General features: G+C 42.6%; 1 protein-coding gene across 2 annotated transcripts in view; it reads right to left on the reverse strand.

Moving 5' to 3' along the window:
* Positions 1-323: 323 nt before the first annotated feature.
* AKR1D1 (aldo-keto reductase family 1 member D1) overlaps positions 324-26,619 on the reverse strand; it is a 36,232-nt gene continuing 9,936 nt past the window's right edge. Inside the window, exons 2-9 of one of the 2 annotated variants that reach the window (XM_074162863.1) lie at positions 19,679-19,846; positions 15,083-15,199; positions 9,232-9,309; positions 6,493-6,615; positions 5,664-5,773; positions 5,014-5,179; positions 4,126-4,208; positions 324-497 (exon numbers count right to left, since the gene is read on the reverse strand). In XM_074162863.1, the coding sequence (XP_074018964.1) occupies positions 455-497; positions 4,126-4,208; positions 5,014-5,179; positions 5,664-5,773; positions 6,493-6,615; positions 9,232-9,309; positions 15,083-15,199; positions 19,679-19,846 (888 nt within the window). In that variant the 3' untranslated portion in view covers positions 324-454. The remainder of the gene's footprint in view (positions 498-4,125; positions 4,209-5,013; positions 5,180-5,663; positions 5,774-6,492; positions 6,616-9,231; positions 9,310-15,082; positions 15,200-19,678; positions 19,847-26,619) is intronic. The other variant, XM_074162872.1, reaches the window with a different exon arrangement.

Raw genomic sequence — 26,619 nt, forward strand, 5'->3', positions numbered from 1 at the left:
ATACATATGTGCATATATATATATATATATATCCCAAATCCAATTAGTTCCCAACTCCTAACTTTCTCTCACTTGAGCTATGAAACACAATGATACTGCTTCACATCTACTGAAGCAGAACTTGTTTCAAATTGAGTGAAGAATGTGTCATTGAGTGAAAATGATTTGGCTTGAACTAGGGAGCCTGTTTGCAATAGGAAGTGTTTTATCAGCTGTCAGTTTTGAAGCTTCAATGCTCAGGTAAAGCCTCCTAAACCAAACCCAAAGATTCAATGGATTAAATAGATTTACTCTTCAGTAGCAATAAGAGACTGACAAGATAAGAGGAAGCAAATGTAATGTTTTTAATGCAGATTTGAACAGTCTCCCATAAAGTCAAAGCACCAAACACTGGGTCTTTTTCAGCAAAGCCTAACAGCACTGAGTTCAGAACCTGCTTGAACACACCTTGTTTTCAGTATTCATCGCTGAAGGGATACTCTGGATGGTCACGCCACCTGTGGATAGATAAGATTGAACAAGTAAGTTTCTTGGGTGAAGCAGGATCTCGCATCACTGATGCAGTTGTCCTGTGCCTAGCAAACCTTTTCCTTGCAATATATCGGTGGCCTTCATGGAAGGCTCTTCTGCTTATACAGAAGCTGTCTGCTCTGAATAATATTCCTTGCAGAGTTGGAAAAACCTGTGCCTTTAAGGAGAGGACAGAGACAGACCATTTTTCGGGCCTACAGACTGCATACCTTAAGGACAAATGAGAAAAAACAAGAAGACTATGGATGTCAGCTATTGTTGCTATTTAACTCAGGCTAGTAGAAGTGTTGTAGGGAAGGGGGATGGCTTCACTATGTGTGCATTGTGGAAGGAAAAGACTTCTTTGTTTAGATCTCCAGAAAGACCCTCAGAAATAAGGGCTATATTTGAAGGAGAGGTAGAGACATCAGACTAATACTTTGGCTTAGAGCTGGCATGAACAGTTCTGGGTCTGGAATGGTGCTTTCTCTAAATGGCTGCCATATCTAGACTAGTTCTGGCTATCCTCTAGCTCAGCCTAGATGTAGATTCTCTGCCAGCTTAATAGTAGCAGTGGGAGACAATTTACAACGAAGCTTTGGGGTGATCCAGTTCAGGGGAGAAAGGCATGTTCATGGCTGCATTCTACCAACGGTAGAGATGCTTCAGGCTTCATTTTAAATACTGCATGCTTAAGGAAGATGCATCATCCAGAATCATTATAAAAGGCAAGAAAAAAATTTCCAAGGTCAACTGCAGGTGAAAAAAAAAATAAGTGTCTGCCCATTATTGGCAGACTTGTGAGAGAGGTGGTTGGTTTTTGCTATCGGTTTTCTTATTTGTTTGTTTGAGAAGATGATGCTAAACAACAAGTCCTGGCTTGACAAATACTTTCCATTAGCAAAATCAAAAATTTCTGAAGAGCATTCTCAGGTGCACCATGGCAGCTGGCTGCCTTGCCTTACAGCAGAGCACAACAAATACTGGCATTTATCCCAGCTGTGAATCGTTCCAGTTTGGGAAGGATACATTTCATAATATTGAAGTTAACTAACTGGAAGGCATCAAACATTTTGAATTGGTTGTGTCAAAACATTCATTCCAATATTCAGCCAAGCTGAAGTGTTTACACATTAACAGATTGAGTTGGTTCTAAAAAACAAGCCACAACACTTTGGCTTGTTTGGTTTTAGTATAATTTGACGATGTCTGAGTTGTCAGTGTCATAATCTCTACTTTCCATCTATGGAGCATGTGTGCTAACCAGATCTTACATGTTCAAAGGCCTGAGTCCTTTGAATGAAAATGATTCACCCAGAGGAGTCAATGCAGCTTACAATAACTGGTAAGGAAGAATATCCGTAGCAGAGACTGGGAGCACAAGATAAATCAAGCAGACAGATTAATGTAAAACTTGCCCAGCACAGTACTTCTAGATTTCTCCAGGGGGAGAAAAAAACATTTCAGACTTAGATTTCCTGAAGCAAAATCTCCATTTTCTGCTCAGATGCTTAACTTGCTAACTCATTCCACTGATTGCAATATCCTGTTCGTATGGGCTTACTCACACCATCAGAATGACAGACTTGTACACCATATGTGCGGTAGCTGATAACAGAAGAGTCAGAGGAAAGCTGCATTTTTCCATTCCTGCTGGTGTTTGCATCACAGCAATCAAAGGTTTTGCACAAATTTGACTAACCAGAAGTCTTTCTCTATGGTGACTTGACTTTTACAGACACATACTGCTAGATGAGATAAGAAATCTCTTTAGGCTGGTAACTTATCTGTTGCAGTGTCAATTCCAGACACTTCAGTGTGAGAACACATAGTAGGCAGATATATGTTTAGCTGCTCCTTACATGGCAACACCACTTCTCTGAGAAGGCATTTTTCACAGTTGAGGTCAGACTGTAGGTAAGCATTTTCCCAAACTTGGCACTACTGTGAAAAATAGACCTGGCAATGTCTATCCTATATGCATCCTGTTTTCCTTGTCCTTAAGTGGCCTCCCGTGACCAAATTTAGTCTAATAAAGCAAAACATTTAGTTTATTAGGTTTTTTGATTGGTGGCTTAGAAAGTTCTTCTCCTATGGGCATTTGCATCCTTTAAACTTACTTCTGGAAAAGGCTCTTGCATTTGCACCAAGGTTATGTTTTGTGTATATAATCACTGAAAGTTTAAATGATGTTAAAGTTTAAATGATGTTAAAGCTCAACTTAGCTATGGAAAAAACAATCTCAAAGACCAAATCACACATAAGAATCTGCTAGGCCATTTGTAAGAAGCCTTTTGGAACTGCTGGATGGAAGGGTATTTTAAGAAAATAAAGCTTCAGAGCACCTGGCTGAGCTTAAATATGAAATATGAACTCCATTATGATGCTTCTAACTTAATTTGTATTTCCTGTCATATTTGTGCAACACAGTAAATTGTTTTTGTTCCTTTGCAACACTCCCCCCATCTTTTGAGCAATGGTCAACACTTTAGAGTGCTGTTGGTGCTGCTATCCTGCTTTTCATTATTTTTAGTGCTTGAGCACACTACAGTTTGGCAAGACACAGATAATCCAAGGTAACCAGAGAAATATATGGAAATTAATCACTAGCATTTGGCTCTACGTTGAGCACCCTGAAAAGGGGAAAGCATAAAGTTTGGCCATAAACTGTAGATGCTCTTGACCCGTAGGAAAAACAAATGGCCTCATTATCTGGAAGAGGAGATGTTGGGTCAGTCTGAGACTTCTGCTGTAGTGCACCCTTCAGGTGAAGCGAAACTACATTGAGTGGTAAGCTTTAGATCCCAAGCAGCAAGAGATCAAGGCTTGTTAGTTCTCAGAAGAGAGAATTATGAAGTGGTCTAGAAGTCAAACAAGTTGCATGGTTTTCTGCTTTCCATATAAGAAGGAACAACTCAACATGACAGCAGGAGAGGGAGATTGCCAAAGCAGACAGCACCAGAGGAAAGGCCAAAACAAAGTTTCTGACCACTTGTGGTCACTAAGATGTGTCATCTTTTATGAGGAAGTTGCATAGGCAAATTTTGATGCTCTGACCAAAGCATTAAGTAAGAAGGTGCAAGCTCTCCCTAAATTAGCCCTGTAAATTCATGTAGCAGTGTTCTTAATACTTAGCCCTCTGTGTGGTGACTTAGGACAAGTTGCCTCTGGAGACACTAGGTTTACCATCCATAAGCCATTGTACTCGAGCAGCGATATGGTTTTCTGAGCACTGGAAGTGAGGGTGGAAAAGAGGGGAAAGACAAGAAAGTGCTCCTTTTTGAATTTCAGCTCTGATATCCACACTACTAGACAGCGGCAATGCTACACCTTGTAAGTGGCTGAAACTGTCATTACAACATATGGCAAAAAGTGTTTAAGGAGATAGAGCAGAGATAGAATAGCTGACCTGAGCTATAAGCAAGAATTGCACACTTATTTTTGTAATGGGTCCAGGAGCATATTCAGGATTCATTAAAGACTTCCCATACTTAAGCCTTACCTTAAAATAAGGTTGTTAATACAAAAATTAATATTAAAAGGAACTGATTATTTTTTTAATACTCTGAAAAGACAGGAAAGTTCTAAAGATTCTAAAATTTGTCCTGGACTTACATTAACAGTTCCACATAACGAACATTTTTGTTCAGGGCTTCAATTTCTTTCATCTCTTTCTCAGTGAGGGAGAAATCAAAGATCTAATGGAAGGAGAATTTAGGAGTAAGTTAGCATTTCTTGTCAAAATCAACATTCATATGTTCCAGATTTCAGAAGTACAATCCCCTTTCCTCCCCCCTGTCTCCCCCACAAGTCCATACTTGCTTGTACTTTTAGGAAAGTCTTGAGGACATGAATAAGTCCAGTCACATTTGCTTACGCTCTTTGGCAAGAAGAGAAAGGCAGTCTGGCAAGTACTGGGTCACCAGCTCTGAAAGCAATACATTAGCAGGGAAAGTGGTGAGCAGTGTGGAGCCGGGAGCACTCAGTGCATGAGTGCTGCAAGGGACACAGGAACAAATGCTTTATCTTATTTGGATGCGGTGGTCAGGCCAGATGCTTTCTGGTGGTGTGGTTATGAGCATTTTTGGCACACCTGTATGCAGCAACCCTTCCCTAATGAAGCTGCCCCATACATGAAGATTGGGCAGAACAAGTCAGTCATTTCTGAACACCTAGAGCTGGCAACCTTGGGCTGCTGACCTACTGAATTACTTCATCTTGCTTGTGCTGCTCACTGCAGCAACTGGAGCTCTGTGATACACCACCAGCTGAAAATTTAGCTATTCCAGTGGGTTAAAAGACACCACAATTTCCTCTCTGCTTTGCCCTGTTGTTGTCATATCATGGTACCATTAAGTGATGGGGACAAACACCATCAAATATGTCAAAGCTTGACATTGGCTAAGCCTTATGTCAACAGAAAGAAATGGGAAAAATCACCTTCCGTGAGGGATAAGACAATGTAAGTGGATTCATCCATGCACCATCAGAGTATGGATTTACCTGGAAATTCTCTCTGATGCGTTGTGGATTGAAGCTTTTCGGGATGACCACTACCCCTCGCTGGATGCTGAAACGCAAAGCAACCTGTGCAGCTGTCTTGTTGTACTTTTTGCCAATAGCATTCAGCACAGGATCCTTCAGTAAAGGAGGGGAGGACACATTCACCCTGGAAGAAAATTAGAAAAAAGAAAACAAAAAAAAACTTTCCTTATTTTTAGTGTCAAAACAGAGGCATCTAATTGTTTGTGGACAGAATACTGCACCTTTTTGACAAGTACTGTGAAAGATGGGAGAAAAAGCTTTGGCTTTCAGGTTGGCGAGCTGTCAAAGGCGGCTTCCTATGTGATGTCCTAATGTTGACTTGGTTTTTACTTCCTCACCTAAGCCTCAACATTCCTGATTACAGACACTTGCTTTCTGTTAGACGAGACCTAAGGGAACCTCCTATACAGACACTTGACATTTTTTGACGACAACATGCAGCAGGAGTGTTGCAAGTTTACATTCACAAGTAATATTTAGGCACTGAAGCTCAAAATTACTTTGAGAAATGGGGATAAAGGTATTTTTGCACAGAGACCCATCAGTGAAGAACTACTATTCTTTTCTTAGATATTGTCTTTCTACTATGAAGTAACATGGGTACTTACCATGTTTCATCCCTTGAGGTTCCCAATGGGCTGTACCCAACAATAACAATGTCGTGTTGCCTGCAATATTCTAAGAGTTTGGGTTGGGTGAAATAGGGATGGCATTCGACCTACAAGAGTAATATAGAAAGAATGATTGATCAACAGGACTAGATATAGAATCAGATGGTGTCCCAATATTTGTGAGAGCTACAGACCAAGCAATGCTTTCAGGGAAGGATACATGTAAGTTAAGGAATAGGGAAACTCAATCTGTGGTTGCTGTTCTAATTGTACATTGCTGGGTGATGGATTTTTTTTTTTTTTTTTGTGGACAGCAGATCAATCAACATCTGTGATTATAATTTGGCTGCAGGGAATTTTTATTGGACCCTAGTAGAAAGGTGGCAATAAGCAGGGGGAGAGGTGGAGGTGAGGGAAGCTCACTAGAGAAGTAGGCACTGGTGGCTTGACTGGTTAGTTCTGACCAGTTTGGCTTGGGATTTTTTTGGACTTGAAGCGAGGTATATGGCAGAGACTTAAGATCTGCATTGACTCAGCATTCAACCTTGTCATGGAGCTTTGGCACAGAGGCACCAGTTTTATAGCCCTGGAGCGGGAGCTGAGAAGAGTGATCCTTCCAGTACCTTCAAATATTTATCTTAAGCCTAGATAGGTTGAGTAATATTTTTCAAGCTAGAAATGGAAGTGTGACAGTATGGAGAGCATTATCTGTAGCAAAGTGTATATCACCTTTCTGCACATGGTGGCTTAGGCCACGTGTTGCCTCTGCGTTCCCTACAGGGGCAGTAGCACTGTGGCAGGCACTGCCCTTGGCTTGCAGTCATACCTGGTTGCTGACAGGTTTGTGCTTAAGTCCTGGCTTGTTCAGGATCATCTCCAGCTGCCTGCGGTTGAAATTGGATACTCCAATAGACTTTGCCAAGCCTGCATCTTTACACGCTTCCATAGCCTGCAAAGAAAGCGAAGACCAGTGGAGTCCTACATGTTGGCTTGGTTCCTTGGCGCATGTGTTTTTAGAGATAGGTGGAAGATAGTATGTTCTTGAGACTGCAGAAAAATCATTGTAGCAGCAGAACTAACACCTCTTTTAGCATGAGGGCTGGTGCCACCCTGCTATTCTAAATTCCATTCCCATGTAGACCCACTTTCCAGACAAAATCCTAACGTTTTATACCACCTGTGAGGGTAGAGTTTGTCTGGAGAGTAGAAAGATTAATCTGAGATACATATACTTAAGTGTCAGACATCTGCTTTCAAAGAGTTCTGCTTACTTTATGCTGCTTTAGCACTGCCTCAATCCTGGAGAAGCGAGAGTGAACAAAACAGATTGCTTTCCTGATAAGTCAATTTATTCCTTTTGATTGTATGACAATTTTTCTTACGAATTCTCTATCTAGTGAAATTCCCTAAATATCTGGCAAGGCACATCATAAAAACAGCATAGAAAACTTCAGTACTGTATAAATTAGGGGAAAAAATAAAGGTGGGGGAGGGGGAAGAGGAATTCTAGATATCCTGCACTTCAGACAAATCCTAATAGCTGAGAAAGTCTTATGAGTACTGGATATGAATATATGCTCTGGTCTTCATTAGCTTCATCTGCTGGGTTGTTAAGGGGAACGACGGTCCTCTTCTACATCTTCCCTTTTACTCCCAGAAACTCTGCACACAAATGATTCAGTGACTTTGAGGCAGAGCAGACCCCACTGTGAAGCTGGATGCCCCACCTGATGGTTTTGTTATTCCTTTCTCTCTCACAGGAGCTGAAAGCAGGGAGGTAAGAGGCACCGTGTATTTGATGACCTCTAGTTGGCCTCATATGCTTTGTATCACTCAGTGACAAGTCAGCAAATACAGTCATCTGGAGCCATTTTTGCCTGCTAGCACCACGCTGAGAGAGTGAAATGATCTGAATTGAGTTTAGCCAGTTTTTAGATTGATGCTATTATTTGCAGGCACTCACCACCACCTATTTTTCTCATGGCTTCTTAGCTGAAGAGAGTGACCTGCTACAATATATCCTTTGCAATAAGCACCAGTGTGAAGTTAAAAAGAAGAACAGTGTTCAGCCAGCTGCTGCTTTCAACATTTGAGCAACTAGCCTGCAAAAGAGAGGAATGAACTGCATCAGCCTAATACAAGGGTAACATAAATAGCAAATGTGGAAGTCCCAATTCCCCCTGAGACCCAGCCTGGGTGGCTCAGATGCCAGGGGAAAGCCCAAGCCTGCCCCGGGCTCTCTCCACTCTGAACTTTCACTCAGAATCTCACCCATTCTCCATCTTTATCTGCTGTATCTCAAGTAGAGCTAAACTGACACACAACTACCCAGCTCTGGATGGTGCAAGCTAAAGTGGAACATTGCCTATAAGTATCTCAAGGGTGGGTTGAAGGAGGAGGGAGCCAGACTCTTTTCAGTGGTTCCCAGTAACAGGACAAGGGGCAACGGGCACAAGTTGGAACATAGGAGATTCCACTCGAATATGAGAGAGAATTTCTTCACGGTGAGGGTGACAGAGCCCTGGAACAGGCTGCCCAGGGAGGTTGTGGAGTCCCCTTCTTTGGAGATTTTCAAGACCCGCCTGGATGCAGTCCTGAGTAGCATTCTCTAAGCAATCCTGCTTCAGCAGGGGAGTTGGACTAGATGATCTATATGTTCCCTTCCAACTCTAAAAAAAAAAAATTCAGTGAAATTCAGTGAAATGTAGTAGTCCGTGTTATCTCTCTTGGTATGAACTGTGCTGAATTAGCGATGCTTTTGCAGCAGACCTGGTGTAGAAGGAGAGCTGACCAGCTTTGGCCATCAATTAAAGAGTGTCCAAGGCTTTGAAAGGCAGGAATGTGAGGAGATTGCTGATCTCACTTTCTGCCTTGCCTGACATCCTGAAGCCAAGTGCAGTAGGCTTAAGGAGATATTTGGCTATAGGACTAGAGTGCATCACAAACAAATTTAGGGTGCAATCTTTCAGGCAAGTGTTATTTCCCTCCAAGTTTTCTTAGCAGAAAAACCTTCTGTTCTCATCTGATAATTAAATTTAAAAGTGAGTGAACTTGTTTGGGGGGGTTTGTGTTGTTTTTGTTTTGGTTTTCTGGTGTCTTTTTTTTTTTTATGGTGAACTTTAGGGCAAATTCTGTTTGGTGTGGTTTTGGTTTTGTGGTGTATTGTTTTGGGGTTTTTTTCTTGAAGGTGAAAAGCTTCCTTTTGTTGAGGAAGATCCAGTCACTTCTTAGGGCTCCAACTTTCCCCTGCTGTAAAGATCTGATAAAGAGGAGAGATTGGTAAAAACCTGCAGATATCTCTACCAGCAAATGTGGAGTGCACTCTGAAAGAAGGAATGTGGATGTCAGATATTTCAACAATGTTTTATTTTGTCATATAAATAATTAAGTGATGGCAAGAAACAACATCCTTAGGGACAGAAGTAAACTTTATCCATGGAGCTAGTAGAATTTGATCCATTTGCCCTGTCAATATGCCTCAGCTCTGTTTGAGGGCCATAAGTAAAACTGAGAATGAGGATCTGTGTTTTTAAAGAATATATGGATGGATGTTGTGTTTGCTTACCTCCCAAGTGGCACATAAGTCTGTCTCATGGTAGATAATTTTTCCATTTTCATCTTTTGGGTAGATTGCGTCTCCAGGCTGAAAAATAAAACCACACTTTTGTGCTTTGAAGAAAATTTTCACTTCTCAGAGCAAAAATATTTCCACAGACTCTTCTACTAACAAACAAAAAAAATATTCAAAAGCTTTCTAAAACACCCGAAGTTCAACAGGTCATTCATGCTGGGCTTACCACATCCTCCACTGCTAGATCATCCTTGGATACACTTCTGAACTGTCACATGAGTGCACACTCAGGAGTTCCTGGATAGCCTTGTTTTTCAATAAACTTTTGACCTTTACATTATGCATCCATATGACTAATCTACTTCCAAAGGGCTGGGTTAGAGTACCAACCTGTATTCTCTTCCACTTCTTCCCTCTTTTCTTCCCAGCCCTTCCCCTGATCCTGTTTGTGTCCTAGGCACCTGGGAAGAGTTCCAGCTCCCAACAGTTGGAGGGACCATTTCCAAGAGCTACTTACTGGTAGTAAAGGGCTATATGTGTAACTATAGTACAGGCCATGAAACTCCTAAGTGCATTATCCACCTTTCTTTGGGTACTAGGAACTCTTTCTTCCCATCTATATACCTCACAAACAAGACTTCAGAGATTAGTTATGAGCTGATATCTCACGAGCACAGCTCTCTCTTATTTGCTGGTCATTTCACTGCAGTTGCAGGCAATGCATTAACAACTCTCTCCCTTTTATCTGATTGCAATTTTGCTTTTTTTTTTTTTTTTCATAAAAACCCTTCAGTGATGTTTGACACTTGATCTGATTGCAAACTGCTACATTTCCAAGACCTGGGTACAAGATGTTGGCATGGTAACTCCTTGGGAACATGTGGCTGTGACTAATACGATCAGTAACTGGTGCCTCCCAATTCAGTCAAGAAGTTCAAATTCAAGGCATTTCATGGGAAAAGTGAACCTAAGAAAAACACAGCCTCAGATTCCAGAGGTCTAAGTTACAAGCATAAGCATGTCTCCTCCAAATGTGCTGGTTTTCTTCAATGAATTCTACAAAGACAATATGTTGCCTTTGTGTCTTGCTGAAAAGAATAGTCTTGACTACTACCGACCTGTCAGCCTCACCTCTGTGCCTGGGAAGATCATGGAGCAGGTCCTTCTGGATGCCATGCTTGGGCACATGGAGGACAGGGGGGATGATTCAGGACAGCCAACATGGCTTTACTAGGGGCAAGTCCTGCCTGACTAACCTAGTGGCCTTCTATGATAAAGTGACTAGGTCAGTAGACAAGGGGCGACCTATGGATGTAATCTATCTGGACTTCTGTAAGGCCTTTGACACAGTTCCTCACAACATTCTACTTGCCAACTTGGAGGGATACGGATTTGATGGGTGGACGGTTCGGTGGATAAGGAATTGGCTGAATGGTCGCACCCAGAGGGTGGTACTCAATGGCTTTAAGTCCAGATGGAGAGCAGTGACTAGTGGTGTCCCTCAAGGGTCCGTCCTGGGACCAGTACTGTTTAACATTTTTATCAAAGACATAGACAGAGGGATTGAGAGCACCATCAGCAAGTTTGCAGATGACACCAAGCTGTGTGGTGTTGTCGATACACTGGAGGGACGGGATGTCATTCAGGGGGACCTGGACAGGCTGGAGAGGTGGGCCCAGATGAACCTCATGAGGTTCAACAAAAGCAAGTGCAGGATTCTGCACCTGGGAAGAAACAATCCTCAGTATAAATACAGACTGGGGGATGAGGTATTAGAAAGCAGCCCTGAGGAAAGGGACTTGGGGGTGCTGATGGACGAGAAGCTGGACATGAGCAGGCAATGTGCTCTCGCAGCCCAAAAGGCCAATCACATCCTGGGCTGCATCAAAAGAAGTGTTGCCAGCAGATCCAGAGAGGTGATTCTGCCACTTTACTCTGCTCTGGTGAGACCTCACCTGGAGTACTGTGTGCAGGTCTGGAGCCCTCAATATAGAAAGGACATGGACCTGATGGAGCGGGTCCAGAGGAGGGCCACCAAAATGATCAGGGGGCTGGAGCACCTCTCCTATGAGGACAGACTGAGGGAGCTGGGGTTGTTCAGCTTGGAGAAAAGGAGGCTCCGGGGAGACCTCATAGCGGCCTTCCAGTACCTGAGGGGGGCCTACAGGAAGGCTGGGGAGGGTCTGTTTACAAAGGCCTGCAGCGACAGGACGAGGGGCAATGGTTTTAAGCTGGAGAAGGGGAGATTTAGATTGGATATTAGGAAAAAGTTCTTTACTATGAGGGTGGTGGAACACTGGAACAGGTTGCCCAGGGAGGTGGTTGAGGCCCCTTCCCTTGAGATATTCAAGGTGAAGCTCGACAAGGCCCTGGGCAACCTGGTCTATTTGGGGGTGTCCCTGCTGACTGCGGGGAGGTCGGACTAGATGACCTTTGGAGGTCCCTTCCGGCCTGGACCAATCTATGAATCTATGACTACAAGGAGGTAGGTGGCTGTTTGGTACATTTTTCTATTGGAAGGCAAACTGTTTGCTATCATAACTTGAGGTGGAGAAGCCCTACTTACAAAACCACCCCATGGTATTTTGGAACAAACCATTTATCCCCATGATATCCCAGCAGAGTTTCTGAGGACTGCAAGCTCAGCGCATAGCAGTTGGACTTCTTTGAGTTCAGGGGATGAGTCTGAATTCAAGACCTTTTTATTCTGTTCCACTTTGAATTCATTGACTTCTATTCAACATCACTTTTTTTTTATAGTAGTCAACAGGCAGCAATTACATTAGCTAATTCATCATTTTCCTCTATCACTTGTGTTCCAAAAAGCCAACAAAGTCAGGATGAATGGCACTTGAAGATGAATTTAACTTGACGAGATAAGTGGTGCCAGCTATTGTGGGTTTTCACAAGGATTAATGCTTCCTCCTGACTCCAGGGAGCTGCACAAGATGTTGAAGTACAGTTGTCTCTGCTCAACAGTCTCCAGGCAATAATTTCTCTGCCAAACTACCTTCTTATACAAGGGAGTTCCTGAATGGAAAAACTGTCTGCAGATGGATGAAGAGGGATAAAGTGCTAAGAGAAAGGCAGTGTTATGATGGTGATTACTGAGTTTTTGAGAAGGTCTTTCAGAAGTTGCTCATGTTTCTCAGCTTTGGGTTCTTATGGACTACACAACACCAGTCATTCCCACAAATGCTGTTGTCTTCTCTTGCAGTTCTTGTGGAGATAGCCACGCACCTTTAGATGGAATGTAGGGTGGATTCCTACCATACTGCTGTACAAGCGCTGAAATAAGTGGGACAACATCCTACAGTCACTTTCACTATGTAGCGATCTCATCATATCATGTCATGTTCAAAGTTTGGAGGCACTCCAAAGCTACCAGACAACTTACCTGCATATTTAAAACACAGCAGTTGTTAACCACTGAGAGGAAAAGCCCTGCTGCCGTTATAATAATGTCACCAACACGGATGCAGGAAGGCAGGTCTGCACATCCCGCCACTTTTCACAAAATGGTCTTTGACAAGTGGGTTTCCTCAAAAGAGCAATTTTAACAACTTGTGGATGTCTATTGTATAAACTGAAGGCAATAGGAATGCAAATAGAGAGGCCATTGGTCTGTTTGATTTATTCTCTTAAAATGACAAGAGGATACTTGGATGAGACTTGTTCAATGTAAGGCTAAAACACCTGCTTTCCTGCCAGATCACAGAATAATTTAGTAGGGAGGGATTTGGAGATCATTTAGTGCACAGGTACCTGCTTACTGATGGATCAGTCATCTGACCAGAGCCCCCTATAAAACCTGCCAGCAGGTATCAGCTCCCAGGCAAGGGGCCCGTGATGGCCTGGGGGAGACCTGTTCCTGCTGGTCATCTGCCTTGCTTTAGCCCATTGGTGGGCTAAAGGGAGGAAGGATGAAAGTTATGAATGGGGACTCTCTGTGAAGGAAAAATACAGGGAGGTGCAGGCTAATGTTGGTAAGTCAGTGAAGAATGTCACCCCTGGATGTCAGCCACTCTTGATCTACCCAAAAGTGGTGGGGCTTTCCTCTTCTGACTGGTGGTCTCTGAAAACAGATTCCTCTTGCTCTACCTAACAGGCCCTATGAGAGCTTGCTCTGCTGGGGCATGTTTCTTACTGGTTTCAGAGTGGGACCGTAAGATTTGTCTCAAGTTCTTCACTGATTTCCAAGCAGAGACTAGTTTTGCTAGAAGGCTTTTGAGGAGTACAGGAAAGCATCAATATCTGCAGACTAGGACAGAGTAGGAGTTTGTTAGCATTACACCTGCATACTTCTCACCAAAGGCAAGCATCGGACATGGGATGGGTGCATTTGTGAGAGGAAGCAAAGAAGGGAAACCTGTCACCATTGCAAAAAGGGAAGGGGGAGCTTCTTTTTGTATTCGGAACAGAAAAATGTATATTTTTCAGGCAGAAAGCAACTTCTTTTCTTTTTGTCTCCTCTCAAGGGGGACATGAATGAATCTCCAGGACTGCTACTCCTTTAACAACTCAGATTGTTGATACAGGCCTCAGGGAGTCAGATGTATATTACTTTAAAGCCAGCTGTCTATATCTTTATATTGTGAGACAGTGACCTTCACTATGTGGGAGAATGAACTACTACAGAATACAAACACAAACAAAGGGAAACAGGAAATTGCAAGTGGTGGGAAATTTTTAAAAATGTACCCAAAAGGATTCCATACGTGGGACTGCATAAATAAAGTTTTAATATCTGAGTTCAGTTCATCCTATACAGATCTTACAGTTATATGGCTTCCTTGGGGAAAAAGGAACTGCAAGTGTAAGGTGATTGCTTCGTTGGTAAATTGCTTCTTACCTGATACTTCTGGCGGTTGGGCATCCATGATAAAAATATAATTTTAATAATCAGAGAACTACTACCTTCTTTTCAAAAAAAAGGCCAGTTTAGAGCTTAAACATCATCCCATAGAAACAATTATCTAGCTAATTACCTGACCCTGTTCTCTCTCCAAAAAAGGATTTCATTGGTTCAAAACCACTTAAATACATTTCAAATCTCATTATTGCAATTTCAATATTATTTAATTTGCCCTTAAATCATGTAGTTGCAGGGAAAATTGTAAAGCAAGGTACAAATGGCTGTGAAACCAGAAAGTTTGGGGAGTTGCAAGAGCTCTTTGCAAGAGAGGCATGCAATGTGAGCTCTTGCATTCAAAAGTTTTGGCTATGAGTTGCCCAAAGCCAACAGCATGAAGGAATATCAGGCTTTAACTTTTGAGAGTGAGAGATGGACAACCCATGTTTGGGACCAACTGTGATCTAGTGAAGCTGTCAGAGAGGAGCACTGGAGTTAAGGAGAATTAAGATCATAACTATGACTTGCCCAGTGGCTTCAATAGTACTGAGGCTATTTGGCTTTTGGAACAGAGTAAGGAAATCAACTTGGTGGCTTTTTCCACTTCCCCCTCCCAACCTTTGCCCCTAGCCCTTCACTATTTTTTCACTTTCCTCCAGTGATTCCCTCCTCATGGCTCGGAGAGGATTAAGACACATGTACTGCTTCAGCTACAGTAATTCTTCAGCGTAGGAAGTGTTCAACCCCAGTAAGGAGACTTGTCCTTCCAATGGAGAGACAGCATGCTACAGCTGACAGCAACTGTTCTTACACCACCGATAAGGCTCTCTTTGTGTGGGTAGGGGACAGAAATGTATTCATGCAATATATATCAAACATTATCTGGCCAAAGTGCTATTTTCAATATGGACTGGAAGCTGCAAGGAAGATGCTAGATGAAAACCTTGGTTCAAGGCAATCATGCACTTTTGGGAGGACAATTTTTCCTTTTACCTTGAAAGCCATTGGCAGCTCAATAATGTAAAGGTCAACGTAGTCCAGCTGTAGGATCTTCAGGGTTTTCTCCAGCGTGGGACGTACCAGCTCTGGGGGGTGGCAAGTATTCCACAGCTGGGGAGACAAGCACAGGTTCTTTTTTGAGTGCCAGGAGGAACAATGAGCATCCTTCAGCTGACACCACCCACCACACACACATTCTTGTCCTTCTGACAGAGCCCGCTATGCACAGTGCAAAGACAGCATGGTCTACGTCACTGCAAGACAGAGGTGAGGGCCTTTATTCTTTCCTCTGCCAGAGGCAGATGTAGAGGTTGAGACAGGAATCCTTGCCCAGGACTGTCCCAGTGCTGACCTATTAAAGCCATTATATATTTGTTTATTACGAGACAGGTTCTTCTGAGTTGAGTATATTGCAAACTCTTACTCAATGAACTTAGGCAGACTCCTTTTGTTTTGTGAGCTTTCCAAGCATATGCTTTCACTGGAAAACTTTGTTCCCACAAGAAATCTGTGGTCAGTTTTATGCTTGAAGGCAGAAGCTTAGATCATGTGAGTTAGCTATTGAACAGCCAGGCACTCAGCACAAAGAGAATCTTTTGGTTTTCTCTTGTGGTCATGGAGCCTGAGTGACTGCCTGACCTAGGGAAGTTTTAATTTACCCCCCAGTCCTCACTGAAAGCTGTGTTATTATTTAGTTGCTGTAGCACAGGTGTGACTAGTTAAAGCACAGCCTTTTAAACCTTTTTAATCTCAACTGCTTCCTTGCGGGGTTATGCCCTGAGGTTGCTATGGAGTGTGCTTAGTTTACTAGCTTTCAGTACTATCTCTAACTGAACTCTGCTGATGCAAATCTCTTGCAAGAATAAAACCATAGCATGGTAATTAGTAACCAAGAGCTCTTTGTAAAGTGATTGCTGCAGTTAAAAAAACAGAATTAACACACAATAGAAGGTTTAAAGTGCCATTTGTTTGCACACAATAAACTGGGTTATTTTTTTGTTGTTGTAATGCACTGAACTGATGTATAGAGTCATGTTGAGGTTTTTGGCACCTTTATTGGCTGGAAAAACCTACTGTTTGTTAACATTATCTAGCGAGTTCTACCACCAAAGCTGGCAGTCACTGCATGCCGAGGTATAGAACATATTTGTTCTTGAGACACAAAACACGTGAATTGCCATTTTCAGGAGAAGATAATGATTATAGCTGTCAAAGGACATAGTCTGGGTAAGTTTTGAAGTATTTCAGATATTTGTTTTTTTTAAACCATATTGGTTTTTTCCCAGGGAATAACTATCTGCTCAGTTCTGCCAGTAGAGGCAATGACAAGTTCAGTTCTACTGAGGGGAGCACATCTGACTCTGCCCTAAGCTGGCAAACCAAAGCAGGGGTTGGCACCTGGAAATTCGAACTACACCTTCCCCAGCTGTAAGTTGCAAGGTGTGAAGAGTTTATGATAACTAGAACAGTGGTTACACAGGCTGAGGTGTACTGCAGTAAAGGGACCAAGGTCCTGCTCTCAGAGTTTTAAGCTGTTCCACCGGATTTCCTGAAAGCCTTTGGTTTTTTAAGCACTGTATATGTAAAATGAGATGCTGTTTTGGACTTAAATATAGGTAAGGAAATGAGTCTGTATAGTCTTCATGTTTAGCTGGTTTCTTTACTGTGTTTTAGAAATCTTGTAACCTGAGGTATGTTGACAGCTTAGAAGCAGTTTTTCTGAGTGCCCTTTCTAGCTCAGAGCTATTGAGCTCAGTACTTGCCAGTGAACATACTTCCCTTTAAAAAACTGCAGAGATTCTAAAGAAACAGCCCTAAGAAATAGCAAACATTTGTACTATGTTAATACATGGATGCCATGGAAACTTAAGAGTTTCATAACTGTTTTTATGACTTGTACAAGTTATTGTACTATCTACCTAAGTAGAACCCATGTAGACGTTTGAGCAGTCAAAGCTGCCAGCTGGCTTTGGCATTGCAGGACACCACATTTCCTGGAAATGTTACTTCTAGTTTAATGAAAGAAATATCCTGGGATGAAAGAGGAGACCAAAAAGGTCTTGCTATATAAGCCAAGTGAGATGTTGGCAGTTGATATAAAACCTCTAAAATTTCTGGATGCTGAGCCGCTCTGCCTGATCACCCAGCCAGCAGCAAGAGCCAAGTGCAAGTGCTGATGATTTCAGCTGGCAGATGCAGCCCGATTGCACCAAGTCACTATTCCAGTAACACTGCCACTCAACAGGGCTCTTCTTGTTAGTCCCTGCTGATGGACCAGCCTTCAATTTGCATCATCTTTGTTTAAAGAAAGATTGGCATGAGGAGCCTGTGTCTGAAGGGTCTTGGGAATTTCTAGTACTTCTGATGTTCATAAGGCTGAAACTAAAACCAACTTTTGTTGTGCAGCCTACTTTCAAGAATGGTCTACAGTTTCTACCATGTTTCCCAGAAGATGCAGCAGTTCATATGGGTCAGTTACCAACCAGTGGCTGTTGTATCTACCAATAGCTTGATATGTGTCTGTAGTTCATAAGATATAAAAGTTTGAGAGGTACATAAAGCTGAAAATACATAAGCTCATAAGACAAGGGACATCAAGTCCCACTCCTCCTGGGAAGTTCGGAGCTGCTGTGAAAACATTTAGTGAAACCTATGAAAATCCTGGATTGAGATGGATTGAATTGGTTGCAGAATATTTTCCACTTCTACCTTTGAACTCTTTAAAGACCGCAGGGGTGTTCTAATGAACTATCAACCTGAGCACCTGAAGTTTTGTCACGCACAAACAGGACACAACAGAAAGATAAGTCCACTTGTGTCCCATCTCACTGTCACAAGGCTGGACCTGGAGGTACTGACTGTCGTGGTACTGCGAGTTGCAGCCCTGAGGCTTGCAGGATCTGCCGTTAGGGAACAACTGAACTTACAATCAAGAAATTGAATGCAATTTCACAGGTGGCTCAATGTTTAAGTAGTGATCATCAACTAGGAAAATCATCTAGTGGTTAGATTAGACAACTGAATATAGAAAGGCTTAATTAATAAGGTAAGTTTGGAATCCAGATAAAATTTTACCAAGAGGTGCACTTTCACAGAACCTAAAGGTTTATATGGGAAAATATAGCGCAGGGGAAGCATTTGGGAAAGTTGAAGGCTCAAAATTCTTAGGACATCTGGTTCTAACCCTTTGGCACAACTTTGTGCTTTTGATTTGAAATATTACTGGTAATTTGCAGTAATGAAACTATAAAACAGTTGAAACAAAATATTTTGACTGATACAAATCAAAATATTTGGCATATGAGAGACTGAGAGACTACCCTGGCAAAGGTGGAAAATTTGAGGACATGAATCTTTTCTCAGGATGGCAGGGTTGTTACCAGTAGAATCGAGCAGGGAACTTGGAAAAGATTTGCATACTTTACAGGTTGGAAATTGCTGTACTTGGAAATTGGTCTATAGCTGCTGAAAATCCACTTGGTCTGCAAACTGCCCAATCTGAAGCTTAGTTTCCCAGATCGTAGAACTTAACTAAATTGCTCACAGTAGAACAGGTCTTTTATCCCATGGGATCTTTCGGTCTAGGAAACGTGATATTTATTTCCAAGGCCGTTGAGTTACTTTTGAGGATTACGTCTTATTTGGGAAAGGAGAAAGGGAAAATATTAGGCTGATATGTCCAAAGAAGCACTGCAGGAACAGGAACTTGAGGCCATAAACTCCATTAGAAACTGGACAGGCACCATGAACTTTCTGGGGCCATCTGATCTTTATTCTGGAGCACGCAATGAGTTCTCTCTCTTATACATAGGATCTAGTTACTGTAGTTGTAACAGCTTTTGTCAGACACTTCTTTGGACAAGGGATTTCATTCTCCTAGCAAAGAATCACCTTTTACAGCTAAGACTTTAAAGCATTAACTAGCTCATGCATTACTCCAGCCTCGTTGCTCTAGAGCAGAAGTGTGATGACATCTTCTCTCCAAGTAAGTTGATTCATCATCCTAGAACTTTTTAATGACAGGTGATACAGTAACTAAGGGTGTAGCTTGATGAGTAATTTTCTGGCAGTAGTACCAATGTAAGCACTTGCCGTTCTCCTGTACACAGACACTTGCATGCACGTGCTTGCTTCCACCCCTCTCATTGTGCAATCTCACGGCAAACCTGTACGGGGAATTGTTCTAACAGAAAATAACTCATTTGCAGGATCATTGTCCAGGTCGGGCTCAGTGTGTGACTATACAAGTGTGCATGCCAGCATGACACATGGGACAGTAGTAAGAGCTTAGGCAGCACTGCTGAGTGTAGCAACGGTCTAAACTTGCAGGTGCTTAGAATAATAGGCACAATGGATGTTGTATGGTTCCCATTGCTAACAGAGCTTTAAACTGAGAACAATAGTGATTCCTGTGCTTAACAGCATATCTAGTGCTCATAAAACTATGTGGCATTATTGTAATGCTAGGAAAGAAAAACAGAGGATGTTGGTTCTGGAAGCATGCCAGATGTTGACCACTGGCATTCTTAAGAAAATCCATTCACAGAAACCCTGGATTTAATGTTAAAAAACCTGAGCGCAGCTTCTCACCTTGCCACAGTAAAAAATGTCTTCTCGCTTGATCTTTCCTTCAGCAATCTTCTCCCGGATGGCTTGTCCCACTTCATGCTCATTGTAGTAGACAAAGGCACCATCGATATGACGGTAACCAGTATCAATGGCAATCTTCACCGACTCCAAACAGGTACCTTTGGGAGTCTAATGGGAGAAGAAAAAGAGTAAACATAGTTTCAGCCTCCTGCTCGCTGCTTCTGCAATGCTATAGAGACCCTGAGATATGCACAAGGCTCATGCTGGAGTTCATCCAGTCTAACCATCCCGTACCTCCCCAGACACCTCTATTTCAACTTATCAATTAAAATGTGCTGTACTTCTTTTCTTCAAGAACTGTCTCAAGTGTGGAATTAGACTGGAAAAGGGAGCAAAGCAAAACATTCTCTATGTGTGTGGGGATGAGAGAGTACTAGAGTCCTCAGAAAGTAGAATTGAATGTATTCAATGTGAAAATTATTTCAGAATTTCTTATCTAGAGAACAAGGGCTTTCCTACAACAGCCGTCTGATAAAATCCATTACTCGAAGGGGAGAGGGCTTTTTGGTTGAGGAGAGCTGGTCAACCACCTGCCAGATCAGAGGCTGTTTGAATATCTTATGGCCCAGCAGAGCAGGAATTTGGATTTCATTTCTTTCTCCTCAAATCAACTTACCACTGGTGGTATCACAATCTGAAGGGTGATAGTTCAGGACTGTCTACTGGTATTCCCAGTTCTGGACAGTTGCCTTACTGTGTGGTGAAGAACTAGTAGATGCTTTAGTGTGCATTTATATATATCTTACTGCTTCAGTTTAAATGAGACCAAGAAACCTCTTAAGAAGTCCAAGTGGCATTTTTGTACTATGTGCTGCACTTGTATTTACTTATCTTTTCTGAAACTCAGGGTAAGCTTTTTTCAGAACAGTCATATTTTCCATTAGCCAGTGTGGCAAGCAAAATACCCGTAGGCCAAACCAAGCAGAAAAGTGTAAAACCAGTCACTGAAATCATTTGACTGGTCACTGAAATTGTACTGAAAATATCTTAGTGTCACCACACTTTGTATAATGAGAGAGCAGCTCTAAGTGGTGGTGTTCAAGGACTCTCAGTGACATGTGGCAACACTATTCTCCCACCCTTTCCATAGGCATCGCTCTGCTGTGACAGGGACACCTGAGTCACTTAAAGGAAAACTGAAATAGGGTGAGTCAACCTGCTCTGCCATGCTGCTGTCTGCCAGCAGCAAATGCCAAGAGGTGAATGTTGCTACCTCCAAGTGAAAAGCCAAGACCACGCTGCTGCTCCTATGAAGAAAACAGATGCCAGAGACATCTGGAAATGAGACAGGATATGAAGAGCAGATTTCAAATTTGTTGGTTTTGTTGATGCCAAAGAAAGACAAGAAGCAGGACTAGCAATAGGTGCTGTTGGGAAGGATCACTTTTCACCACAGCAATCAGTGTCCCTCCTCTTCTTACAAGCTGCCTTTTGACAGCAGCCACTGGCTTGGCTGTCTGGGAGTTTGTCATAAAATAAGCAGCCGCACTTCCACCAACTGATGAACTAGAAGGTGTGAAACTCATACCTGCCACAGGATGCTGCAGTGACTAAGGACACTGATCTGCCCTTCTGTGGCCATGGAAGAAAGATCTGTGAAGGACGGCTAAAGACACATGGGGGTCAACCTCTCTCTGTCTTTCAGTCCCAGAGCTGTGGGTTTGTGGCAAATTATTCTGGGGTAATGGGACCTTATCCTGGCCTGCTCACTCTGCTCTTCAGCATCCCGCCTGGGCTGGCTGCTGCTGGACACAACTGGACCGACTTCTGTTCAGACTCAAGGGGGACTTTCCGCTCCGGGATGCAGTTCCTAAAGGTTACTTAAAATGCAAAGTTGCTTACGCTTGCCCTTTTTTATTACAGATGGGAGTGAGGGCCGAGAGGCAAAATGGCACAATTTGGCACCCTAAGGTATTTACGGCAGTGACGACGTAATCTTGACTGCTTAATTGAGAGGGACAACGAAGCACTTGTTTGAAAGCATTGCTGCTTTCGCTATGGGGCCTCCCAAAGGCACGCTCAGCCCCTGCCGCGGCCCTTTTCTAGTTGTTAGTAGGATGTAATGCAGACCAAGGCAACTAAAAGCCTTTCAGGAGCAGTCAATGGCTGGTTTTCACTCAGGGCATGTTGGGCAGCATTACAGAAGTGCGAGGCATGGAGCCTTGACAGCCTCCAACATGTTCGCTGCTTTGTCCCTGCCTGAACTTGCAAGGAAGGATTTGAGGAAGGAAGCAGGCAAAAAGCTCTGACAAGAGTACTACAAGCCTGCAGTTACTGATGACAGTAACCTCAGACCTCTGTCTCAGCAATGAGCTGCACGAGGCTGTAGCTGCAGTTGCAAAGCTCAGGCTGGCTAGCACAGAGCAACAGGCCTCAGCTTAAAGGTCTTGTGAGCTCAAGCCCAAGTGATGACTAGTTATCCAAAAGAGAAATATGTTTTAAAAAGCGCAGTGTTTTCTCTATGAAACATGATTTTTCAACTAGTGTGGCTTTTAGATTGCTTCAGCCTGTTTGACTTCTACCATTCAAGTGTATGGAAGCAGAATATTTGGAGTACAGTGATGCATTACCTTAATATAGATTTTTATTTTTTTTTTTAAAAAGGGGGTTTTGTTTTTTGTTGTTTTTTTTTTTAACTTTTTTCCTTTTGTTGAAGAACCTGAAAATGGGGTGCGGGCCTGATCCTAAGATTTCCTCTCTCTTCTCTTCGCACTCTTGAGAGATTGGATGAACATGGCTTCCAGTCATTTCCTGAAGCTGTAAACTAAACCCCACAAAGCATGGAAATGTTGATTATCGAGTAGCATCTTTTCTCAGATGCCAGGGCCAGTTTGGTCAGTAACAAAAGCAGAAGGAATAAGTGAAGAAGGGGTAGAATCTCACATATAGGGCAACGGCATAATTGCAGACTCTGGAGGAGGATGGAATAAAGGAAAATGAGAAAGTTTGCAGTTACTGCAATTGTCTTTGGCTGCATCTGTTAACTTATGTTAGAGCTGAACTTCTATGTATTTCTTAATGTTCTGCATAGGACTTACACACATCTGTATAAATAATCTTGTGAAAGACTCCTCCATCTCAAGGATTAATCTTATTCTTCAGGGGCTTGAGGAGGCTTTTTTTGGATGAATCCTTGATTACCAATGGCCGGAGATGGGTTTACATTAAAAATAAATGTTTTCATTGCACTAGTTCATTTCATCTGATGTGGTATATTAGTTCTGACAGATTCTGGTCTAAGGTGCTTCATATGAAAATGCAAGACAACCTAGGGAACAGTTTTTGGAAAATCCTGCTTCTATTGAACTGTCCCAGCTGAAGTCCTGGGACATCTGTGAGTCTGGAAACTTTATACCATATGTTTATTTTCATTCTAATGGAGAAACTATCATTTCTAGCATTTCACATATCTGATCCTTCCAAATCCTCAGTAATGGGCTGTGGTAAACTGTGCTGATGAGTTGCACAGGCTAGTCATATTGTGGGTTTGCCACTTTGTAGAAGCATTGCCTTAAGTGTCATATCTTATTCCATTGTTTCCTGACAGACCCTATTAAAGCTGGATGACTCAGATCACCACTGCTCCTCCATCTTTCAATCAGAGAAAGCGCAAACCTGGACCTTTCCCTTCTGCCCTGCCACTCAGCCTGAGGTATTTTAATCTCTTCTGTCTTTTGTGGAAATAAAGTCTTTAACTAGTAGTGGCCGGATCGGAGATTACCAACTGAAAACCAACTTTTACTTAAGTGCAGCTATAAGTTTGTGATATGACTGCTCTTAGGTCTTGCGGTCTTGTACAAGGGACAATCACTGCAGCTGATGGAGCAGTGCCTCCCAGGCTGCCTGGCCACTGAGCAGCCACCTTTATCAGGAAAGCCAGACCTCTGCCTCCTCCTTACTGTGGGTTATGCTCACTAGTGTACGTTATCTAAAATGTGGTTGCCTGTGTTGTCTACTCATTTCAGGTAGGCCTTTATTCTTGCACCATTCCCAAATAAGCAGGGCTCATGTTTAGAGCAGCACAAATACCAGATGAGGTACTGAAATGTCTCAGTGCTATAAACCTTTGTGCTTTGTCAGGAGTAAATCAGGGTGCTTTGGCCTTAAGACAAATCTTAGCTTCTTTATTACTTTTTATTTAAGTGTAGATAAGAGGTATGCTTGATCTGTAGCTACAGATATATGTTTGAGCTTCTAATCAGTGTGCCCTGCAACTATGCTACTTTGATCAAGGATTGCTCATTTAGAACTGGAAATTTATAACCACCTGTACACTGTAAGTCAGATTTTTATCTTCAGTGCTCTTACAGTCAGTCACTAATTTGTGCCAGAAAAGGTATTAAATTTATTACATGTTTTATGATGAAAGAAAAATTGCTTGGTTGACTGGAAACACTCACTCAATCACTAATAACTCCTTCAATAGCATCGAGGTTGTTTTTAAGATCATAAAGTTTAAGGAAACACAGACAATTATTTCCTCTATCAATCAATAGCTTGTAAACCTGCTGATTTGCCACCATGCGTGACAGATTAAACCAGTATCAGTTTCCTTCAGGTTCCATGGTAAATAAATCTGGCAGAAGGGCAGGGGGAGCAGACTCAGATTTGCACCTTCACTGAATGAAAGGAAGAAGCAATTTGGCCCCTTCTTCATAGATGAGGTAGCCAACTGGCCAGTTACCACATTATGAGAGTCTGAAGAAGCAATGTGCTTCATCAGTTCTGCCTGTCTGAAATGGTCTGGTTTCTTTTTCCTCTGAGACCATGAACTTTTTTCATGTTTATTCCAGACAACTTCCATCACACCCCATTTTGTCAAAAACTATTCTCCCTACCACAAAAAACGTACACCTTCAGTTTTGTCCATGATTGCATGTGACCAAGCCACAGGAGAATATTTTTTGTGCAGGCATACCCAAGTAGAACAGCATTTGCTTAGCAGTGTTAGTGGTTGTCTTACTGCTATTTAGTGTTGTATTTCAGCTGCCCACCAATGCTCTTGCTTTTTCTAAAGCACCCTTTTGTGGTCAGCAATTTCCATCAGCTTTTCAGCTGATAAAGAGGGATTCTTGTCACCTCCAAAGAAAAAGCTAACGGGACACTTTAGCAGCAGATCGTGATCTTGCAAAACCACCTGAACAACTACCATCAGCATCTCTTTTATAAATGTATTACCATCGTTTTTGTCATTTATTTTTTATTAGTGCATACAGTAAAGGAAAACAGTCTGAGTTAGGCTCCCAGATTCTGCTCTGCCTCCTTTCACCTATGCAGCTTTAGAGAGCTGCACCAACCTCGGCAAGTGAGAGCTGAGGAAGCAGCACTGTGGAGAAGGAGCCATTTACCTTAGTCCTGAGCACTTCACCCGGTTAGTGCAATGGTATGCAGTCCCTCAGCTGGGAACGCTGATCCTGGGAGGAAGAGCTCGAGGTGTTGAGAGAGACAGGGCCATCTCCTGGAAAAATCTGAAAGTAGCTGCAGCTGAATTACACAAGAGATCCAAACTGTGGGCTAAGCGCTCCAGTCCTAACCTATAATTTAATATGTGGAACTGCTGTTTAGGAATCTTAGTCAGCTAAATACAGGAAGGAGAAAGTAGGTACATTCCTGGGCTCAAAGCCTCCTTCGCCAGACCTCGGCACTCACACACAGATTCTTATGCAAGTTTCTAAAAGCCCAATTGCTTATTTCCATTTGCCTGTTTTCCGGACAAACTGGCAAAAAGGACTGGCTTAAGATGTTAGGAACAGAGCGTAGAAAACGTGTACTGAAAGCATTACAGGAAAGCACAGGTTGAGTTTACAAAGCCAGGGGATATGAGCCACACAAGGGTACATTCTTAGAATTGTTTAATCTTGTAAAGGAGAAGCTGTACTGTACACCTCTTTCTTGGAAAATGCAACCGCCAGCACATCCCCTTCTCTCGTACACAGGAAAATCTGGCTTTCATCCCCCGGAAGCACTGGCAGCCACCATCCAGGAAGCAAAAACTAGTGAAGGGATCTCTGCAAAAGCAGGTAGAGCTGAGAAGGGAGGCAGAGAGCACACAGCTGAGAGCCACAAGCTGTTATGCTGTCCCAGAGCTTTCCTCTGTATCACGCAGTTTGTTGCCTTATAGAAAGTGGAAAATGGCAAGTGCGCCCAGAGAAGATGGGAGGAATGGTGATGCTTGCTGCCTCGTGTCGTGCTGTGAATAAACATGGATAAGGGGTGCCTTTCTCCTCTAGCCTGATGTCCTGTCAGTGGCCTGAAGCATGAGTTTTGATTGCCCATACAACAGAAATTAGATTGCATAACAGCAGATTTAGCATTTCTAGAATTCCTGTTACATTGTTATTTTAGGATTTAGCCAAAGCTATGCTCAGGGAAGCCTTATTACTGTAGCTGGCAGAGGCTGCTGGAGTTATTTTTACCACTTGATTGCAGAATCCTCAGTTTTAGGATCACTGCGACTTGATCAAATTCACTTAATGCAAGCCTAAGCTAAAGGTCTGCCATGCCTCTCCATCAGCAGCTACAGGATTAAAGCAAACCAAGCCAATGATGTGCACACGCAGGTCTCATGCTCATAGTGCCAGCAGGGTGTGCTGGGACAGTTCCCTGAAGAGCTGGAGGACACAATAGCCAGCCCTGGAAAGCATGGATCTAACTGGAAGTGTGGATGCTATCAAAATACCCTTTAGTCGAGAAATGTGATCCCAGGAATGCTTGAGGTACAAGGGGAAGATAAAGTATAAGCTTGTGCAATAACGGAGAAGAAAGAAAAGGTTGCCAGTAGTTCTTCTACTTCGTTCCCTAGAGTTAAAGGGGAGAGGTTTCTGGCGCCAGTTCGAAGAAGTGTTTGCAAAGGCAGATGTAAAATTTGGGGAATTCCACCA

This window comes from Numenius arquata, chromosome 2 (assembly GCF_964106895.1).
Source record: "Numenius arquata chromosome 2, bNumArq3.hap1.1, whole genome shotgun sequence".
Classification (NCBI taxonomy): domain Eukaryota; kingdom Metazoa; phylum Chordata; class Aves; order Charadriiformes; family Scolopacidae; genus Numenius; species Numenius arquata.